A 19,969-nucleotide genomic window follows, 5' to 3' on the forward strand; every position below is an offset into this window, starting at 1 on the left:
GCGTGAAACTGCCACTGCAAAATCGTAGCAGACACTGAAAGAGAGCTGACCTAACTGACTCCATCTTGCTTCTAACCTCCAAGCTCCAGTGAACTGTTCGTGGGGGTAAGCCAAACTAACTTTGGGGGGAACTTAGCTTATAGTTCATTTTTAAATTTTTTTTGAGACAGGGTCTCACTCTGTCACCCAGGCTGGAGTGTAGGGGCATTATCTGGGCTTGCTGCAATCTCTGCCTCCTGGGTTCAAGCAATTCAGCTGACTCAGCCTCCTGAGTAACTGGGATTACAGGAACTTGTCACCATATCTGGATAATTTTTGTATTTTTAGTAGAGATGGGGTTTCACCACATTGGCCATGCTGGTCTTAAACTCCTGACTTCAAGTGATCCATCTGCCTTGGTCTCCCAAAGTGCTAGGATTACAGGCATGAGGCAGCATGCCCAGACTCTTAGAGTTTAAAACACAAGAACTCTTTCCCAAAACAAATCACCTTCTTGCCTGGGGACTAGCCTGCCTTTGTAGGACTAATAAATTAGCCAAAAGATTAGAAATTATGGTTTAGGAGTCCTGTAACTGGAGGCTACAAGATTCTGATCCTCCCAAAATTGCTCCTGGGGATAACATCACTATTGTAAAACCTAAGATGAGTGCTTGAGATAGCTTGCAGATCCCTGCACCATGTGGATCAGCTGGTCACCCAGATCGAGAAACTGGCTCACCTGATCTTGTGGCCCCTGTCTAGCAACTGACTCAGGGCAAGAAGACAGCTTCTACTCCCTAAGATTTCATCTCAGACCCAACAATCAGTACTCCTAACACAATGGCCTCCCCCTAACCAGATAATGCTTAAAAACTCTGATCCCTGAATGCTCAAAGAGACTGATTTGAGTAATAATAAAACTCTCTTCTCCTGTGCAGCCAGCTCTGTGTGAATTTACTCTTTCTCTATTGCAATTCCTCTGTCTTGATTAATTGGCTCTGTCTAGGCAGTGGACAAGGTAAACTCATTAGGCGGTTACAAGAGGTTTGATTAAGGCGAGCTCCAAGGAGTGGAAAAAAGCAAGACAATATACACCTTGGGCCAGGAAATAAGAAACCTAAGTTTTGCTCTCAGCTCAGCCACCAACAAGCATGATGGTAGCCAGCCCACCTTCTTAAAACACAAAATACTGTTTATCTGTGGGTAGGGTTGTCAGATTTAGAGGGAAAATTACAGGGTGCTCAGGTAAGTCTGAATTTCAGATAAACAAGTACACTCTTTTGGTATAACCGTGGTCCAAATGTTACAAGGGACATACTTAAAATTAAAAAAAAAAAAAAAGTTTGTTGTTTACCTGAAACTGGAATTTATCTGGACATCCTGTATTTTATCTGGCACCCCTAATTCTCAGGGCAATCGAGGTCTGTCTCCCCAAGACCACAGATACCATAAGAAGTTCTATTCCTGTGTCATTTCCTGCTGGATCCCAGTGGCACATTGCAGGGACTTGAGAAATATTTCTTTAACAAAATAATTAAGTGGAGTGTTTTAGGAGAGATGGTCCCTAAGGATCTTGTCTGGTTAAAAACTATTAGGGGCAGGGTGTGGTAACTATTGCCTGTAATCCCAGCACTTTGGGAGGCCCAAGTGGGAGGACTGCTTGAGGTCAGGAGTTTAGGATCAGTCTGGGCAACATAGTAAGACCTCATCTCTATTAAAATTTGTAAAATGTTTTATTTTATGTATTTATTTATTTAGATGGAGTCTCACTATGTTATTTATGTGCTCTTTTTTAAAAAATAAAAAAGTTTTAAAAAGAACACATAAATAAAACTATTAGTGGTTTTTTTTTTTTGTTTTTTTTTTTTTGTTTTTTTGGTGTGAGACAGAGTTTCGCTCTTGTTGCCCAGCCTGGAGCACAATGGTGTGATCTTGGCTCACCGCAACCTGTGCCTTCTGGGTTCAAGCGATTCTCCTGCCTCAGCCTCCTGAGTAACTGGGATTACAGGCACGTACCACCGTGCCTGGCCAATTTTTATATTTTAAGTAGAGACTGGGTTTCACCATGTTGGTGAGGCTGGTCTCAAACTCCTGACCTCGTGATCCTCCTGCCTTGACCTCCCAAAGTGCTGAGATTATAGGCGTGAGCCACCACGCCCAGCCTATTAGGTTTTTTAAATCTCTCCACTCTGATTCAAGAACTTTCCACATAATCTTGAGCAGTGAAAAGTTTGAAAAAAGGAAAGTGAGTGATAAGAACCTAGTCCAACTGTTGTTCAAATCCCAGATACCATCACCTTGAAAAATAATCAATAGTTAAATGTCACCGTCCCCATTCTCCCCAACCCCAAAGTCATCAGTTATTGGGAAAAGGTGGCAAGTACCTGTGTTATCTGGCATGGACGCCTGGTCCGTGTTTCTTTCCTTCTTGAAGACGATATTTCCAAGCTGTAGGACGGATGATACCACCTTCAACACGGCTGAGGTGGGGAGAGAAGAGCAGAGCAGACACAGAGGTCAATGCCAAGGTACCCTGGAGTTTTGGGGTATAAGGCCACTGGGGACCCAGAGCCAGCCTACATCTTTCCTCCAAAGAAACTCAATTCTGAGTTCAGTATTTTCAGAAGTTTGCTAAAAACGTTTTACTAACAATGGAATACCACGCAGCAAAAACTGGCCAACTATAGCCTAAGGACCAAATCTGGCCCACTGCTTGCTATTACAAATAAAGTTTTATTGGAACACAGCCATACTCATTCATTTACATATTGTCTATAACTGTGTGCATGCTACAATGGCAGAGTTAAAGAGTTGCAACAGAGATCATCTGGCCCACAAAGGCTAAAGAATTTACTATTTGACCCTTTACAGAAAATGTGTTAGCAACCCCTGCCACAGAACAAGGAGGATGAATGAGCTACCACTACAAAAAACCAAAACTGATGTATTGGGGCCAGCATAGTGGCTCATGTCTGTGACTCCAGGACTTTGGGAGGCTGAGGTGGGAGAAGTGTTTGAGGCCAGGAGTTTGAGACAGTCTGGGCAACGTAGGGAGACTCTGTCTCTAAAACATAAACGAAAATAAACCTGACTTATCTTCCAGACACAAATGCTGAATGAAAGAGGACAGATGGAAAAAAGAACCTACTATCTAAGTCCATTTATAGACAATTCATTCAAGAAGAGGCCAAACTAATCGATGCTGTTAGAAGTCAGGATAATGATTATCCTCAATTGAGGGAAGCCCCTAGAAGGTGCATGTGGGAGCTTCTGTGGGGCTGGTGGCATTCTCTTACTTAAAACGGATTCTAGTTATACAAACGTATTCAGGTTATAATAATTCTTTCACACTGCACACTATATAGCATACACAATTTTCTAAGTAAATCAGATGTCAATAAAAGGCTTTTTGAAATAAAAACCCTGTGCTTCTTACATTCTCTGCTGGGTGTACAAGATGCCCACGTTGGGAAGAAGGTTATGTAAATCTATTTCCACTTGTTGTCCAGGTGTCTCCAAACAAAAACACTGTGTTCCACAAAGCTTGGAACCTTTCTGACTCCCTACTTAGCCCATGTACTGTTAAGATGGTTTCTACGTCTGAAATCTCCATAAGACCATGAGTTTCTGGAGAGTGGGAGGCCTATCCTAATCATCTTTGAATTTTCAAATCCTAGACCAGGGTCCTGATACACAGAGGAGTGAGGGAGGGAGATGGATAGATGGTAGGTGGAGGGTGGATGGATGGATGAATGAATAAATGGATAGAGGATGGGTTCAAGGATGGATGAATGGATAGGTGGGTAGATAAATAGGTGGGCAATGGATGGATGACAGAGGATGGACTGATGGATGAATAATGCATGAATAGAGGACAGATGAATGACAGGTGGATGATGGATGGATGGATAGGTGGATGGATAGAGCATGGATAGATGGAGGAATGGATAAAGGATTGATGGACAATGGATAGATGGATGGATAGAGAATGAATGAACGATGGATGGAGGATGGATGGATGATGGATGGATGGATGGATGATGGATGGATGGATGATGGATGGATGATGGATGGGTGGATGATGGATGGATGATGGATGATGGATGGATGGATGGATAGATGGATAGTGGATGATGGATGGATGATAGATGGGTGGGTGGATAATGGATGAAGGGATGATGAATGGATGGATGATGGATTGATGGTGAATGGATGGGTAGATGAATGGATAATGGATGGATGGATAGATGATGGATGGATGAAGAATGGATGATGACTAATGCAAATGCTTGGCTTAGCTTAACTCAGGTACAAATAACCCAGAGCGCTGGGCGCGGTGGCTCAAGCCTGTAATCCCAGCACTTTGGGAGGCTGAGGCGGGTGGATCACAAGGTCAAGAGATCGAGACCATCTGGTCAACATGGTGAAACCCCGTCTCTACTAAAAATACAAAAAATCAGCTGGGCATGGTGGCACGTGCCTGTAATCCCAGCTACTCAGGAGGCTGAGGCAGGAGAATTGCCTGAACCCAGGAGTCGGAGGTTGCGGTGAGCCGAGATCGCGCCATTGCACTCCAGCCTGGGTAACAAGAGCGAAACTCCGAATAAAAATAAAAATAAAAATAACCCAGAGTTCTGGCTTCAAATCAGTCACTATGTTCCAGGAGCAAAGCTTAGAGATCCCAGACCTCTCTGGTTCTTCAGGCCAAACCAGACATTACAAGACCCTTCACGACAACTATTCTCACACCATGGGGTCCCTGGCCCAGCTCAGCAGAAGGACCAAGCTGCTGACCACCCACCCATCTGTTCCCACTCACTAAGGCAGAAACGCTTCTTCCCAAAATGAATGAAGCTGCTGTTGGCAGGACTTGAAAAGACACTTTGTTTTAACCAGAAGAGCTATGAAAGAGACTTTGTAAACTGTGAAAGGTTGTACTCAGAGTTTTAAAAGTGCAAATTTAAACTAAAGATTATTGAAATGCCTGCACAGCCCAGGCGAGCCGGCCAACTCAATCTCGGCACACAGAAATTGGGGGCCAGATAATTTTCTATTGTGGGGAGCGGTCCTGGGCATCAGGGGAAGTTTAGTAGCATCCCTGGCCTCTAACCACTAGATGTCAGTGGCGGTCACTCCCAACAGAGTTGTAACCATGAACGTCACCAGACACTGCTAAATACCCCTGGGAAGCAAACTCACCTCTGGCAGAGAACCACTGGCCTAAATGAACAAAGCCAACTAATGAGGGCTGTGGGGACCCAAGGAGGCCGCGATCCCACCTGAGGGAGACCAGCAGCTACTCCATCACTGCCGCAGGGGACAGAAGCCCAGTGTCGCCAGAACTTCTGAATTTTCCAGACAATGAAACCCAGATTTTTAAAGTGAGGTCTACCCATGTTTTGTTTTTGTTTGAGATGGAGTCTTGCTCTGTCACCCAAATTGGAGTGCACTGGTGTGATCTCAGCTAACTGCGATCTCCACGCTTCCTGGGTTCAAGGGAATTATCCGGTCTCAGCCTCCCAAGTGGCTGGGATTACAGACATGAGCCACCACACCCGGCTAATTTTTGTATTTTCAGTAGAGACAAGGTTTCACCATGTTGGCCAGGCTGGTCTCAAACTCCTGACATCAAATGATCCAGCTGCCTCGGCCTCCCATCGTGCTGGGATTACCGGTGTGAGCCACTGTGCCCAGCCTACCCATGTTTAAACTTTAGGAACCAATTTTTTAAAATGTGAAGCCTATAATGGCCAGTCTCTCCTGTGGGCTCAGGAACCATTAGTTTGCACTTTCTGATATAGTTAATGTAATTCCTGAAATGACAAAAGAATACCACCATCCCCCGGTTATAAAAGACGACCCCTCAGGGAACAGCTAGCAGACAACAGAGGTAAATCAGTGATGAGACACAGCAGCAAGGGCAGGGTCTGCAGGCAGCATCCTGGTGGGCTGGTCAAAGTATGCACTCTGGAGTTGGACAGTCCTGGGTTCAAATCCCAGCTTCCCCTCTCATACACCACATCTTTGAATTTCCAAAGGCTAGTTCAGGGTTCAGGTACACATTCGGAGGGAGGGAGAGAGATGGATGGATGGCAGATGGAGGGTGGATGGATGGATGAACGAATGAATGAATAAACAGATAGAGGATGGCTTCGTGGATGAACGGATGGATGAACGGATGGGTGGGTAGATGGATGGATAGGTGATGAATGGATGGGTGATAGATGGATGAGTAGAGGGTGAATAGATGAATAGAGAATGGACTGGTAGATGAACCATGGAAGGATAGAGGATAGATGGACAAAGGCATGAGATACGGATTAAGACAAGAGTCTCAGTAAGTCCCATGAGCCTCAGTTTCCCAATCTGGAAAACAGAGATGGTAACAGTATGGTAACAGTAATACCTACTTCATGAGGTTTGAGTATTGTAGGATGCTGAGCAAGGGCCTGGCCCAGTAGGTGGTAAAGAGGAGACACCACCAGTATTACATTGAATGGTGGTCCTTCCAAAGTAAGTCCACCTGGAACTTGAAAATATGGCCCAATTTGGCAAAAAAAAAAAAGGTCTTTGCAGATGGAATCAAGTAAAAGATCTCAAGATGAGATCACCTTGGATTAACCTTGTAGGCGCATCCAATGTCAAGTGTCTTTACGATGGGCAGAGGAGAAGACACACAGAGTAGAAGGCCACATGAAGGAGGAGGCAGACACTGGAGCGAGGCAAGCCAAGGAAAAGCCAGGAACAGCCAGAGCCACAAGAAACTGGGACAGAGGGAAGGAACAGATTCTCCCTCAGAGCCTCTAGAAGGAACAAATCCTGCCAAGATCTTGTCTTTTTTATTTAAAAAAAATCATAATTTTAAAAATTTTTTGTAGAAGTGGGGTCTTGCTATGTTGCCCAGGCTGGTCTTGAACCCCCAGCCTCAAGCAATCCTCTCACCTCGGCCTCCCAAAGTACTGGTATTACAGGTGTCAGCCACCAAGCCCAGCTCCTACTGACACCTTGATTTCAGAACCCTGGCCTCCAGAACTGGGAGAGAATCAGTTCCTATTGTTTTAAGACATCTTGTTTGTGCTTATTACAGTGGCCTTACGCCTCTCTCCTTACTGAGGAATAGGAAACAGGGCTTTCCAACAGCAGACATGTGCACCGCCAGGGGTACACAGGATGGACGGTTTGAGGGATTTAATTTTTCATCTTAAAAATTAAGTGTTTTTGGCCAGCTGCGGTGGCTCACACCTGTAATCCTGGCACTTTGGAAGGCTGAGGCGGGCAGATCACAAGGTCAGGAGATCGAGACCGTCCTGGCCAACATGGTGAAACCCCATCTCTACTCAAATACAAAAAATTAGCCAGGCGTGGTGGCATGCACCTGTAATCTTAGCTACTCAGGAGGTTGAGGCAGGGAATTGTTTGAACCTGGGAGGTGGAGGTTGCCGTGAGCTGAGATCACGCCACTGCACTCCAGCCTGGTGACAGAGCAAGACTCTGTCTCAAAAAAAAAAAAAAAAAAGTGTTTTTTCTAATATGTTAGAAACAGTATAACCAGGCCAGACATGGTGGTTCATGCCTCTAATCCTAAGGATTTGGGAGGCTGAGGCAGGGGGATTGCTTGAGGCTAGGAGTTCGAGACCAGCCTGGACAACATACCAAGACCTTGTCTCTACCAAAAATTAAAAAATTAGCCAGGCATGGTGGCTCATGAGATCTCTGGAGCCCAGGAGTTCAAGACTGCAGAACTCAATGTGGTGGGGGAAATTCTGGTCTCCCCTGGTCACCTGGAGCCTCACGAATCTCCAGCCTGGAGCGTGACCCACCCCCTTCTCCTGAGGCCCCTTGCTGGGGTTTAGAAGTCGCTCTTGGTTTATAAATGGGGTTGGTATTCATTTGGGACTGAGGTCATTCCTGTGAGAGTTGGTCATTTGCATGCCATCATTTGAATGCTTGCTCTCTCTGCCTACATCTGCTCCATTATTTGCTTAACCATTTTCTTTTAAATTTACTTCCTTCTCTATCCTTACATTTATTTTAATAGGAAACTTTCTCTATCTTAAGTGAAAAATCATCTTCACTTGCCATAAATAGATGGCAATTGTAAATATAAACACAAGGAAAACAGTATTACCACATTCTAACTAGATGCTTGGGCCTGCCAAAGGTGCTGGGGCTGGGGTCTGCTCTCTGTGGTTAAAGAGGAGATTGGCAAAGGCCAGTGTACATTAAGGACACTGGGGGCTGGGTGCGGTGGCTCTGCCTGTAATCCCGGCACTTTGGGAGGCCAAGGCAGGTGGATTGTTTGAGCCAAGGAGTTCAAGACTAGAGACTACTGGGTAACATGGTAAAGCCTCATCTCTACCCCCATTCCCCCCAAAAAAGAAAACAAACCCAGGCCAGGCTCGGTGGCTCACACTTGCAATCCCAGCACTTTGGGAGGCCAAGATGGGTGGATCATCTGAGGTCAGGAGTTCGAGATCAGCCTGGCCAACATGGTGAAACCCTGTCTCTATTAAAAATTAAAAAAAAAAAAAAATAGCCAGGCATGGTGGTGAGCACCTTTAATCCCAGGTACTCAGGAGGCTGAGGCAGGAGAGTCACTTAAACCCAGGAGATGGAGACTGCAGTCAGCCGAGATCATACCACTGCACTCTGGCCCGGGCTACAAGAGCGAGACTCTCTCGCAAGACAAAACAAAACAAAACTCAAAGTCAAAAATTAGGCAGGTGTGGTAGCACAGGCTTGTAGTTTCAGCGACTTGAGAGGCTGAGGTGGGAGGACTGCTTCAGCCTGCAAGGAAGAAGCTGCGCTGAGCTGAGATTGCACCCCTGGACTCCAGCCTGGGTGACAGAACCCAGTGTGGTGGGGGAATTCCTGAAACCCATGATCCCATGGCCTCCAAGATCTCAGCTCACCACAGCTTCGACCTCCTTGGCTGAAGAGATCTTCCTGCCTCAGTCTCCCAAGTAGCTGGGACTACAGGTATGCACCACCAAGCCCAGTTAACTTTTTGTGTTATCTGTAAAGCAGGGGTCTTGCCACGTTGCCCAGGTTGGTCTCAAACTCGAGCTCAAGTGATCTGCCTGCCTTGGCCTCCCAAAGTGCTGGGATTACAGGCAGGAGCCACCATGCCCAGCAAAACAAAGTTTAAATGGTCTCATTATTTTCTTTCGCAAGGACAGACAGTAATTTAATAAACCCTTTATCAATCAACATATTACAGTTTGTTCCAGTTTTTTTTCTGTTTTCTTTATTTTTTTGTAGAGACAAGGTCTCACCATGTTGCCCAGGCTAGTCTCAATCTCCTGGGTTCAAGCAATCCTCCTCCCTCGGTGTCTCGAAGTGCTGGAATTACAGGCATGAGCCACTGTGCCCAGCCTGTTCCAGGTTTTTATTATTTAAATAACGATACTGAACACTAGCACATTAAGGAAGAAAACAGGGTGTAGTAATTGCCAGGCACACAGCAAATAATTAACCATTGTTCCTTGTTTATTTAATGGGGAGATGAGAGGCAAAACAGATCCCTGTCCCAAATAAAATGAATCATTCTCGGAGAGCCGATGTCGTTCGAACAGAGACTGTCAGTGCTAGACTCTCATGTGGGAGCTTGGCCAAGACTCCCACACACCATTCGTCAACTGACCCATAGAACCGCTTTTTTTCTAGACCCCAAGTTATCTTCGGAGGAGTTGCCAGCATTTCAGCAACCTCGGTGCTATTCTGGGGCTCAAAAGGGGTGTGGGCGTGGGAAGGAAGGGAAACTTTCCACAATCCTGTCCTGGTGTTTTCAAAAGAGATTAACCTTGAACATTGAGGCACTTCTAACACAGAAGAAAAAGTGTTTCTGGAAGCACAGTGTCCTGACCAAGAATTTTGTTTTGAGCGGTCCTGTTCTCAAGACTCAGTGTGTTTCTTGGCCATTGGTTAGATGATTTTGATCAATATCAATCGCTCACCAGAGCAACCCTTCCAGGAAGAGCCTGAGTAAATCCACTGCCTCAATCACTCGCCCTCCCACCAACCCTGCCCACATGTTCCTGATGAGGCCAACATCTCTACCTTCAGCTCCAAGAATCCATTCTTGGGGACCATAATTAAACCACCCTGTGCTTTCCGCCACGCTCACAGTGCTGCATAGCTCAGGAATGTACATTTCAACCTAAGCCAACCAATCAGAGTCAATAACACTCCATTCAGGAACTTAGGCAGGGAATCTACTCTGTTCTTTGGACAGAAACCCAAAGAACAGAAGAGCTGGAAGCTAGCCATATTGCTGTCAACAAGCTGCATCCTATGTAGAGACAACGTGGTCAAGAGAGATGGAAGACAAGAAATTAGGTTCTAGAAAAATCTTCTGAGCAACTACATCTCACTGTACCTGAAGCCTGTATTCCTGAGCTTTTTTTTTTTTTTTTCTTTTTTTGTTGTTGAGATAGAGTCTAGCTCTATCTCCAAAGCTAGAATGGAGTGGTGTGATCTCGGCTCATGGCAACCTCTGCCTGCTGGGTTCAAGTGATCCTCCCACCTCAGCCTCCCAAGTAGCTGGGTCTACAGGTGTGTGCCACCATCCCTGGCTAATTTCTGTATTTTTACTAGAAACAGAGTTTCACCATATTGACCAGGTTGGTCTCGAACTCCTGACCTAAAGCGATCTGCCCACCTTGGCCTCCCAAAGTGCTGGGATTAAAAGCATAAACCACCACGCTCAGCCTCCCTGAACTTTTCATCATTGTGAGTAAATTACTTTCCCTTTGGTTTAAGCCACCTTGGGTCACTTGCAATGAAAATGGTCTTAGTTTTCCAGTACTTTTCTAAAACACAAACAAACCACCTAGAATAAAATTCATTTTCCTCCTGCTTTTTTTTTAAGGAAGGTGGGGAATTCAGAGAGCAGAAATCTGTCCTGACCAGAGGAGAATTCCTAACAGATTCCATTGGTACCCAGGCAGGCCACCCCACAAACTCAAGGTGTGTAGCTTACATAGCTGCTCCTCCTCATTGAAACCCATGATCCCCATGGCCTCGAGGGTTTCCTGGAACATCTCATCATCCTGGGCTGCAGGGATGGGCACGAAGCCATTGGAGAGGAAGGTGTAGTTGTTGAAGCCCTCCAAAAGCAAGTCACCTAGAAGGAGAGGAAGAGGGGCCAGGGTCAGCAAGACACACTTCTAATTTCAACATGACACGGAGCTCTGGTCAAGGGTCTGGGGCATCATCATTCCTTTCCCTTTCTCAAGGCTTGGACCGTTTAAAACCCTTGTGCATCATCAGGTAGATGGCCTCACCAACCACTGCCAGCCTTGCACAGTGGTCCAGGTTGTGCACTGCTCCAGTGACTGGCACCTGATATCCAGCCTTTGTTCTACTTGCTAAGCCACAGTCCCTGGCATGAAGTTGCATTTACCTGGAGGAAGGGATGCCTTTTCCTCAATTGTCCAGAGGCCCCTGCCTTCAGAGACTAAGCTGTCACAACAGTTAGATCAACCTTTATTCACCTTTGTTTTTATTTTTTTGAGATGGAGTCTTCCTCTGCCATCCAGGCTGGAGTGCTGTGGTGCGATCTTGGCTCCCTGTAACCTCCACCTCCCAGATTCAAGTGATTCTCCTGCCTCAGCCTCCCAAGTAGCTGGGATCACAGGCATGTACCACCATGCCTGGCCAGTTTTTGTATTTTCAGTAGATACAGGGTTTCACCATGTTGGTCAGGCTGGTCTCCAACTCCTGACCTCAGGGGATCCACCCACCTCGGCCTCCCAAAGTTCTGGGATTACAGAATTGAACCACCACACCTATCCTTATTCATCTATTTATAAAATTTTTAGGCAGGAGAATCTCTTGAACCCAGGAGGCAGAAGTTGCAGTGAGCCAAGATTGTGCCACTGCACTCCAGCCTGGGCGACAGGGTGAGACTCTATCTCAAAAAAAAAAAAAGAAAAAAGAAAAAGAAAAAAGAAATTCAAACAGGCACATGAGTTTTACAAATCAATCAATCACTGCCAAAGGTTTATAACGAAAAATACCATCCTCCCGTCACATGCCTTCTCCAGCCCCTACCTTACTCCGTAATACCTGCTTTTTCTCTCTTTTAGCTGCTTTTTTCTGGCAGTTAGCACTACCTCTCTGTAGAACAGGCTTGCTATATATATTAGCCTGTGATAATGTATATACCGTTATGTATTATATGTAACAGGCCAGGGGTTCCCCAACCCCCAGGCCTTAGACCAGTATCGGTCCATGTTAGGAACCGGGCCGCACAGCAGGTGAGCGAGTGAAGCTTAATCTGAATTTACAGCTGCTCCCCATTGCTGCTTCACTGCCTGAGCTCCGCTTTCCATCAGATCAGTGGCAGAATCAGATTCTCACAGAAGCCTGAACCCTATCATGAACTGCGCATGCAAGAGATACAGGTTGCGGGATCCTTATGAGAATTTAATGCTAACGATCTGTCACTGTCTCCCATCAGCCCCAGATGGGGCCGCAGGCAAACAAGCTCCCATGGATTCTACATTAATAAGGTGAGTAGAGAAATTATTTCACGATACATTACACTGTAATAATGATAAAGTGCACAGTAAATGTAATACACTTGAATCATCCCCAAACCATCCCCCACCCTGCCTGCCCAATCTGTGGAAAAATTTTCTTCTGGGAAACCAGTCCTTAGTGCCAAAATTCGGTCGGGGACTGCTGTAACAGGCTATTTCTGGATACGTCAAGTTTAGATAGTATCTAGTGACTTCTTGCTATGGTAGATGAAATGTAGCTTTCTTATACCACTTTTTCTTTCCCCCAGCTATTTTTTTTTTTCTTTTTGAGACAGAGTTTCGCTCTTGTTGTCCAGGGCTAGAGTGCAGTGGTGCGATCTCGGCTCACTGCAACCTCTGCCTTCTGGGCTCAAGCAATTCTCCTGCCTCAGCCTCTCAAATAGCTAGGATTACAGGCACCCACTACCACACCCAGCTCATTTTTTGTATTTTTAGTAGAGGTGGAGTTTCACCATGTTGGTCAGGCTAGTCTTGAACTCCTGACCTCAGGTGATCCACCTGCCTTGGCCTCCCAAAGTGCTGGGATTACAGGCATGAGCCACCGTGTCCAGTCACCCCCATCTATTGTTAGCTGAATCAATACCTAAGGCTTGTATCAGAGGTTGACAAATCTGGTCCCCTGTTGTTTCTGTAAATAAAGTTTTATTGAAACACAGCTGCTCCCATGTCCTTGTTTATTTCTCATGGCTGCTTTCTCACTAGGCAACAGAGTTGAGTAGCTGCAACAGAAGCCATCTGGTCCTCAAAGTCTAAAGCATTTACTACTGACCCTTTAGTGAAAACAGTTTGCCAACTCCTTGTTTATATTATAACATTAGATATCGTATTCTGTCAAACTGCATCCTATGATTACATTTCCTCTGTTGTTATTCACCTTCAAATTTATAATTGCCTTTCTTTCTCCCGTATCATTTGCTTTTATTACACCCTCCAATACATCTAGGATCCTCTTCCAGATCAGCCTTTAATTAGGGTGGATTTGGTTATATTTTTGGAGAGACGTCAGCAAGATATTTTTCTTTTAAAACAAAGGTCTTTTATGGGTCAACTCACTTGGAAGCTGCTTGATAAACTCAAGGCTAAATTGACCCAAGACAGCAGTTAACTCAATCTTTTGGATTAACTTAAATGCCTGATTCCTCATGAGGATTGAGGTAATTGCCAAGACTTCATTATCCTTAGTATGGATACATTTAGAAGTATTTGGTTCTCTCTAAAAGCCTGACATCTTTCCAGTTCTATCATCGAGAATACAAAGGGCTCCCAGGAATTTAGTTGTGAGCCCTATACTTGCCCATTTCTGGAAGACCAGAGGCACAAAGCACCAAACCGGAACCCAAGTTACCAGACAACCAAACTCTTTTCTTTGATACCAAATAAAGAGAAGAGGAATGTAAACATTTTTCCCTGGCCCATTCCACAGGGTCCTGCACTGAAATTGCTAATGTACAGCATCCATTCAGCATTCCCTCTTTACCCCAAATCGCTCCACCTCATACCCCATGCTCCAGAAAGCCAGCCATTAAGGAAATTTTTATTTTTAGAGACTGAGTCTCACTCTGTTACCCAGGCTGGAGGGCAGTGATACAATCTCAGCTCACTGCAACGTCCACCTCCTAGGTTCAAGTGATTCCCCTGCCTCAGCCTCCCAAGTAGCTGGGATTACAGGTGTGCACCACCACACCTGGCTAATTTTTGAATTTTTGATAGAGACAGGGTTTCACTATCTTGACGAAGCTGGTCTCCAACTCCCGACCTCACGTAATCCACCCTCCTCAGTCTCCCGAAGTGCTGGGATTACAAGGATGAGCCACCGAGCCTGACCCTGCAAATTTAAATAATGGATAATGCCACCCCCTAGTAGCCGAGCTTTGCAATACACTTCAACACAGTGAAGTTCTGAGCTCACACAGATCCTTTTGGTAACTGTCTTAGCCAAAGTAACTAACCTTGGCCACAAAAGAGATGGGAAGCAAAGTCTGTCTTGTTCTCGCAAAATTTTAGACTTAAAATTTATTACTACCACGTATGTAGACTCCACTACGTACAGATGCTCACTGATCCATTTCTTTTTTAAGCTATGTGGTTTGTACATATTTTTAAGAGTTAGTAAACAACTGCATGTCCATAACTTATAACTTCCTACTGAAGTTTGGTATACAGTATGGTGTATTTACATAACAAAATATTTTCCCTGCAACAGAGGTCAGCAAATTTCTGCACACTTGTCAATAAAGTTTTTGTAAATAAAGTTTTATTGTAACACAGTGATGCATCTGAGCTCACTGATTTATGTGTTGCCTGCATTTGATGGTTTATGAGTTGCCTGTGCTCATTGGTTTGTGTGTTGCCTGTGTTCATTGGTTTATGTGTTGCCTGTGCTCATTGGTTTGTATGTTGCCTGCATTCGATGGTGTATGTGTTGCCTGTGTTCATTGGTTTATGTGCTGCCTATGGCTGCTTTTGCATTACAATGGCAGAGTTGAATAGCTGTGACAGAAGCCATGTGCCCTGCAAAGCCTAAATGATTTACTATCTGGCCTTCTACAGAAAAAGTACCCCCATTCTACAAAGTCACCAGCACAACATGTATAATGAGAAGTGCTTAGTCCCACTGCCCCTCCAAATTCCTTATAAAACCAGAATGCATCTTATGTACTTACAAGTTTTATAAATTGGCAAGTTAGGCAAATGCCTTTCTCCCTTTCCTTAAAGGCATAGATTGTGTCTAGTTGAACTTGATGTTCTCTGGTCTCATTAGACATGAATCATTAATAAGCTAATGTCACACGGTGTTCAGTAAATAAGAATGACTGAACAAAAACCACACTCACTCACTGGGAGGAGACGAAGAACTGCTCATCTGTCACTCACAGACACAGGACTTTCTGGCAGGATCTGAGACTCTGTTTTCATAGCCAATCTGTGAACCCTGGATCCCGATGAAAGGGAGACTCAAACCATGCAATCACACGTCATTGCTAGTCACTTACTTTTCATCTTCTCCTTGGCTCCAGCAATCATGTAGTAAAAGATGTGAAATGTCCTCTCGTCTCTGGCTTGGCGGATGGCCCGTGATTTTTCCAGTAGATCTGGTCGGAGGGAGTTAGGGATTCTGGGATACTGCGGGTGTTCCCCTTACAGAATTCTGACCTCGCACCTCCGTCCCTGTCATACCCAATTCACACGGATTGACTTTCCAGTTCTGACCCAGGATCAGCAATGTCTAACTTGGGCCATAGCCCTGTGGACAAACAGAACCACTGGGTGCTGCCAGCAGACCTCAGATGAAGGAGGGAGGGGAACAGAGTGAAAAGAGAAAGCATAAAAAGACCCCAGGAAGATGGTAATGGTAACAAGATGTTATCCCAACAGCCATCACCAGCTCCTCTTCTTTAAAACAGAACACAAATTATGGTACCCTCTATGATTTATGATTCATTCCTATGTAAAACGATAAATATAAATTGTCTCACTTAAGACTCACAAAGTATCCTCAGAAATAAGTGCAACTGTTAGTACTTTCAATAAAGGGAAACTGAGGCTCAGAAAGGTGAAGTTCTTTCTCAAGATCATACAGCTAGAAAGTGGCAAAGCCGTCTTCCACGCCCTCTGTTCCAAGACTGGGGTCTGATGGGACCGAGGGGAAGAGACTGTAAACACATCACAGTGATTCATTTCAGGAGAGCTGCTCCGCTATGGGGGTGGCGGGAGGGAGAGTGGACGAGAGGGCAGGTGAGGGTGGCATGGAGATCACGGGGTCCGGGTGATGGGAGAGGGCAGCTGGGAGGCTGCGCTAGTGTACTGGGTGGAACTCCTTAGCACTAAGTGTGATGGTGCAAAATGATGAGGGTAGATCAGCAGACCTTGTCCTAAAACCAGCTAGCCGTGCCTGGGCTGCCACAGCCCACGTCCAATCAGGAAAGCAGTGATTCTCAGTCTTTCTCATGGTCCATCAGAATTCCTAGAGGGCTTATTCAAACCCAGCTTGCTGGGGTCCATCCCCTGACATTTGATTCAGCACATCTGGGGCAGGGCCTGAGGTGTGCGTTTTATACACACACACACGAGACAGAGCCTCGCTCTGTCACCCAGGCTGGAATGCAGTGGCACAATCTTGGCTCACTGCAACCTCTGCCTCCCAAGTTCAAGTGATTCTCCTACCTCAGCCTCCTGAGTAACTGGGACTAAAGGTGAACACCACCATGCCTGGCTAATTTTTATATTTTTAGTGGAGACAGAGTTTCACCATGTTGGCCAGGTTGATCTCAAACTCCTGACCTAAAGTGGTCTGCCTACCTTGGCCTCACAAAGTGCTGGGATTACAGGTGTGTGCCACTATGCCAGGCTAATTTTTGTATTTTTAGTAGAGACAGGGTTTCGCCATGTTGGCCAGGCTGGTCTCGAACTCCTGACCTCAAGCAATCTGCCCACCATGGCTTCCCAAAGGGCTGGGATTACAGGTGTGAGCTATCATGCCCGGCTGAGACGTATATTTCTAAAGAGCTCCCAAGTGATGCTGATGCTGCTGGTTTGGGAAACATACTTTGAGAACCACTGATCTGAAAGGAAGGCTGAGGCTATGCCTGGGGCTTGCTGTAAACACAGGAATGAACTGCTGAGAGGTGTGTGCAGGGCTGCAGGCCGAGGGCGCCCTGGCTCTGGACTTGACCTAAGTCTAGCAGCCCTCCCAGCTGCAGGACAGCAATCCTGGTGGGTTTGGGCAGATCAAAGCAGAGAGGGAGAAAAGGTTAGGTTAACAGTAACACCATAGCCACCACCTATGTAATGCTCACTTTGGGCCCAGCATGTGCCAAGGGCTGTGCCTAGTACTAAGCATATCATTTCATTTAACCACTGCGCCAGCTCCACCAAGTAAGTGCAATCACCCTCGTTTTACTGAGGCAAAACTGAGGCCCAGAGAGCTTCCGTGATTTTCCCAAAGCCCCACAGCTCAGATGAGTGCAGTGGAGTTGGCGGGGGGGGGCACTCCACAACGCACTGTCTTATCCAGGGCACATAAAATGGACGAATAGGACCACTGGGCACTGCCAGCAGACCTCGGGTGCAGAAAGAAGCTAAACCACCCCCCGGGTCCTATTCATCACCAAGCACGTGTTCAAAGGAAGCTGTGAACATGCGACACCCTTGAGGCCTATGGCCACCTGCAAAAGCTTCCAAGGCTCATCAGTCACTGAACCCTACATTGTCCCCCCCACGTCCAGAAATTTCTAACTTGGTTCCACTTCACCAGCTAGATTCACGAAAGAGACACTCTACTTGTTCCCTGTGACACCATCATTCCTCTGGGTAAATTCTGTTTTCATCAGTTTCCTACTTAAGAATGGAGCTGATCTCAGACCAACACTCTAAGAGGACAACAGGTCCAGAATTTAGCCTTGGACAATGAATGTGTTCACAGATCCATTTCACTTGGCTCTTGCAATGACTGTAGTCCATCATGGCTATCCCCATTTTTAAAAATTATTTGTTAGAGACAGGGTCTTGCTCTGTCACCCAGGCTGGAGTACAGTGGTGCAACCACAGTTGACTAAGAATGAAGTGAAGTTCATACAATAGACAGCACGCAGCCAGCCCTTCCTCTGGGCCTTGCATGATGCCTAGAGCTTTATGAGTTTATTCACTCTATTCTCACGTTTCTATTAGGTGGGTACGATTCACTAGCATCCCCATTTTGCTGATGAGGAATAGAGAGGTGGAGTAACTAGCCCAAGGTCACTCAGCTAAGGGACAGGTCATCTGAGCATCAAATGCAGGCCAGGCTGCTTGTTTGGGGTTCAAAGCAGGGGTCTGATCCACACGGGTATAACCACTGCGCCACTGTTAAGAGGAAGACTTGTTCTGGAAGAAACCTAAGAGGCTGGAAAGACAGAGCTGGCTCTTGGACTCTCTCAGCCTCTGGGCAGGAGGTTGGTAGGGGGCAGGCTCAGGGAAAGGATACAGGTCTCAATGTTGGCTCCCACGATGTAACCCGTGACGTCGAAGTTGATGCGGATGAATTTGCCCTGCCAACAGGAAAACACCGTTCAGGCTTTGCTGACCAGCTTCAGCCTTTAACCCCATGCTGTGGGCAAGCAGGGAGGAAGCTGTTACAGGGGATGGGGGTGGGGAGACTCCTGCAGACCCTCCGAGCCCCACAGGTAGACTTGTCAGGTGGAACCAACATCTGCTGAGCTGAACCACCCCAGCCTGACAGCAACAGAACGTGTGAAACGTGTTCACAGATCACTTTCATTTGGCTCTTGCAATGACTGTAATCCGCCATGGCTATCCTCATTTTTAAAGATTTATTTATTAGGGACAGCGTCCTTCTCTGTCACCCAGGCTGGAGTGCAGTAGTATAATCACAGCTCACTGTAACCTTGAACTCCTGGGCTCAAGCAATCCCCTTTTCCCCATGACCTCAGCCTCCCAAGCAGCTGGGACTACAGGCATGCACCACCATGCCCGGCTAATTAAAAAAAATTTTTTTTGTAGAGATGGGATCTCACTGTGTTGCCCAGGTGGGCCTCAGACTCCTGCACTCAAGCAATCCTCCCACCTTGGCCTCCCAAAGTGCTGGGATTACAGGAGTGAGCTACCATACCCAGCCCACTATCCCCATTTTAAAGCTGGGAAAACTAAGGCTAAGAGAGATCAGGTGACTTGTCCAACATGACATTGCTCCTGAGCGGTAGAGCCCTAAGCTGAAGGAAGGTTTCTCCACATTCAAGGGCTGGAGACTCCCTCTCCATGCCCCATCCTGCTCAGAAACATGCTTCACCCACATCATCCAGCTAAGGATTAAACCTTCTCTGCGGGACAGGTGAGTATGCACTGCCTACAGTACCCAAACCCGAGCAGGCCCAGTGTAAGATGTCCTTTAGGCAGGATTAGGTCACGCCCCTCTCCCTAGAGCTCAAGTAACTCCATTTGGAGAAGATGGTCCAAACTACCTGCCTCAGCTAAGCCATGAAACCAATCCTTCATCTGTTGGCATCAGCCCTTTTCCGCTCCCTCAATAGGTGACAAAAGATTGCATTCTTTTCCCCAACCATGACACAACGTGGTGGGAGGCCACCTGTGTGAATACGATCCCCTAGGCTTGCTCAGTCCTTGACAAAACCTTCAAACTTTCCCATCGGGACACGGGCAGTAGAGTGATTTGGGATGGCCATATCCCAAATAGAGCCACGGAGAGCTGGTTGGTCACAGGCAAGGCCCAGGCGCCTTCCTTCACTCTCCGTCCCGAGATGACAGGGATGCCAGTAAGCAGAGGACGTTTTTAGGGGCGTGTCTTACACTTACTCTCATTTATAATGGCTAGAGACTTTGCACTGAATTGTAACATGCAAACACAGTGCTTCTCAGTGGGGGTGGCACATCTGCTATGGGGATTTTGGGAATCGGTGGAAGTGATAATTTGGTTTGTCAGATGGTGATGG

General features: G+C 46.2%; 1 protein-coding gene across 4 annotated transcripts in view; it reads right to left on the reverse strand.

The window, feature by feature from the left end:
- Positions 1-19,969, reverse strand: part of MYH11 (myosin heavy chain 11) — a 154,537-nt gene that overhangs the window by 59,259 nt on the left and 75,309 nt on the right. For all 4 annotated transcript variants that reach the window (XM_074381598.1, XM_039478276.2, XM_074381599.1 and 1 more), the window contains 4 exons: positions 18,487-18,550; positions 15,518-15,616; positions 10,961-11,104; positions 2,364-2,459 (listed from right to left, as the gene is read on the reverse strand). In XM_074381598.1, the coding sequence (XP_074237699.1) occupies positions 2,364-2,459; positions 10,961-11,104; positions 15,518-15,616; positions 18,487-18,550 (403 nt within the window). The remainder of the gene's footprint in view (positions 1-2,363; positions 2,460-10,960; positions 11,105-15,517; positions 15,617-18,486; positions 18,551-19,969) is intronic.

The sequence above is a fragment of the Saimiri boliviensis genome, chromosome 12, assembly GCF_048565385.1.
Source record: "Saimiri boliviensis isolate mSaiBol1 chromosome 12, mSaiBol1.pri, whole genome shotgun sequence".
NCBI classification, from domain to species: domain Eukaryota; kingdom Metazoa; phylum Chordata; class Mammalia; order Primates; family Cebidae; genus Saimiri; species Saimiri boliviensis.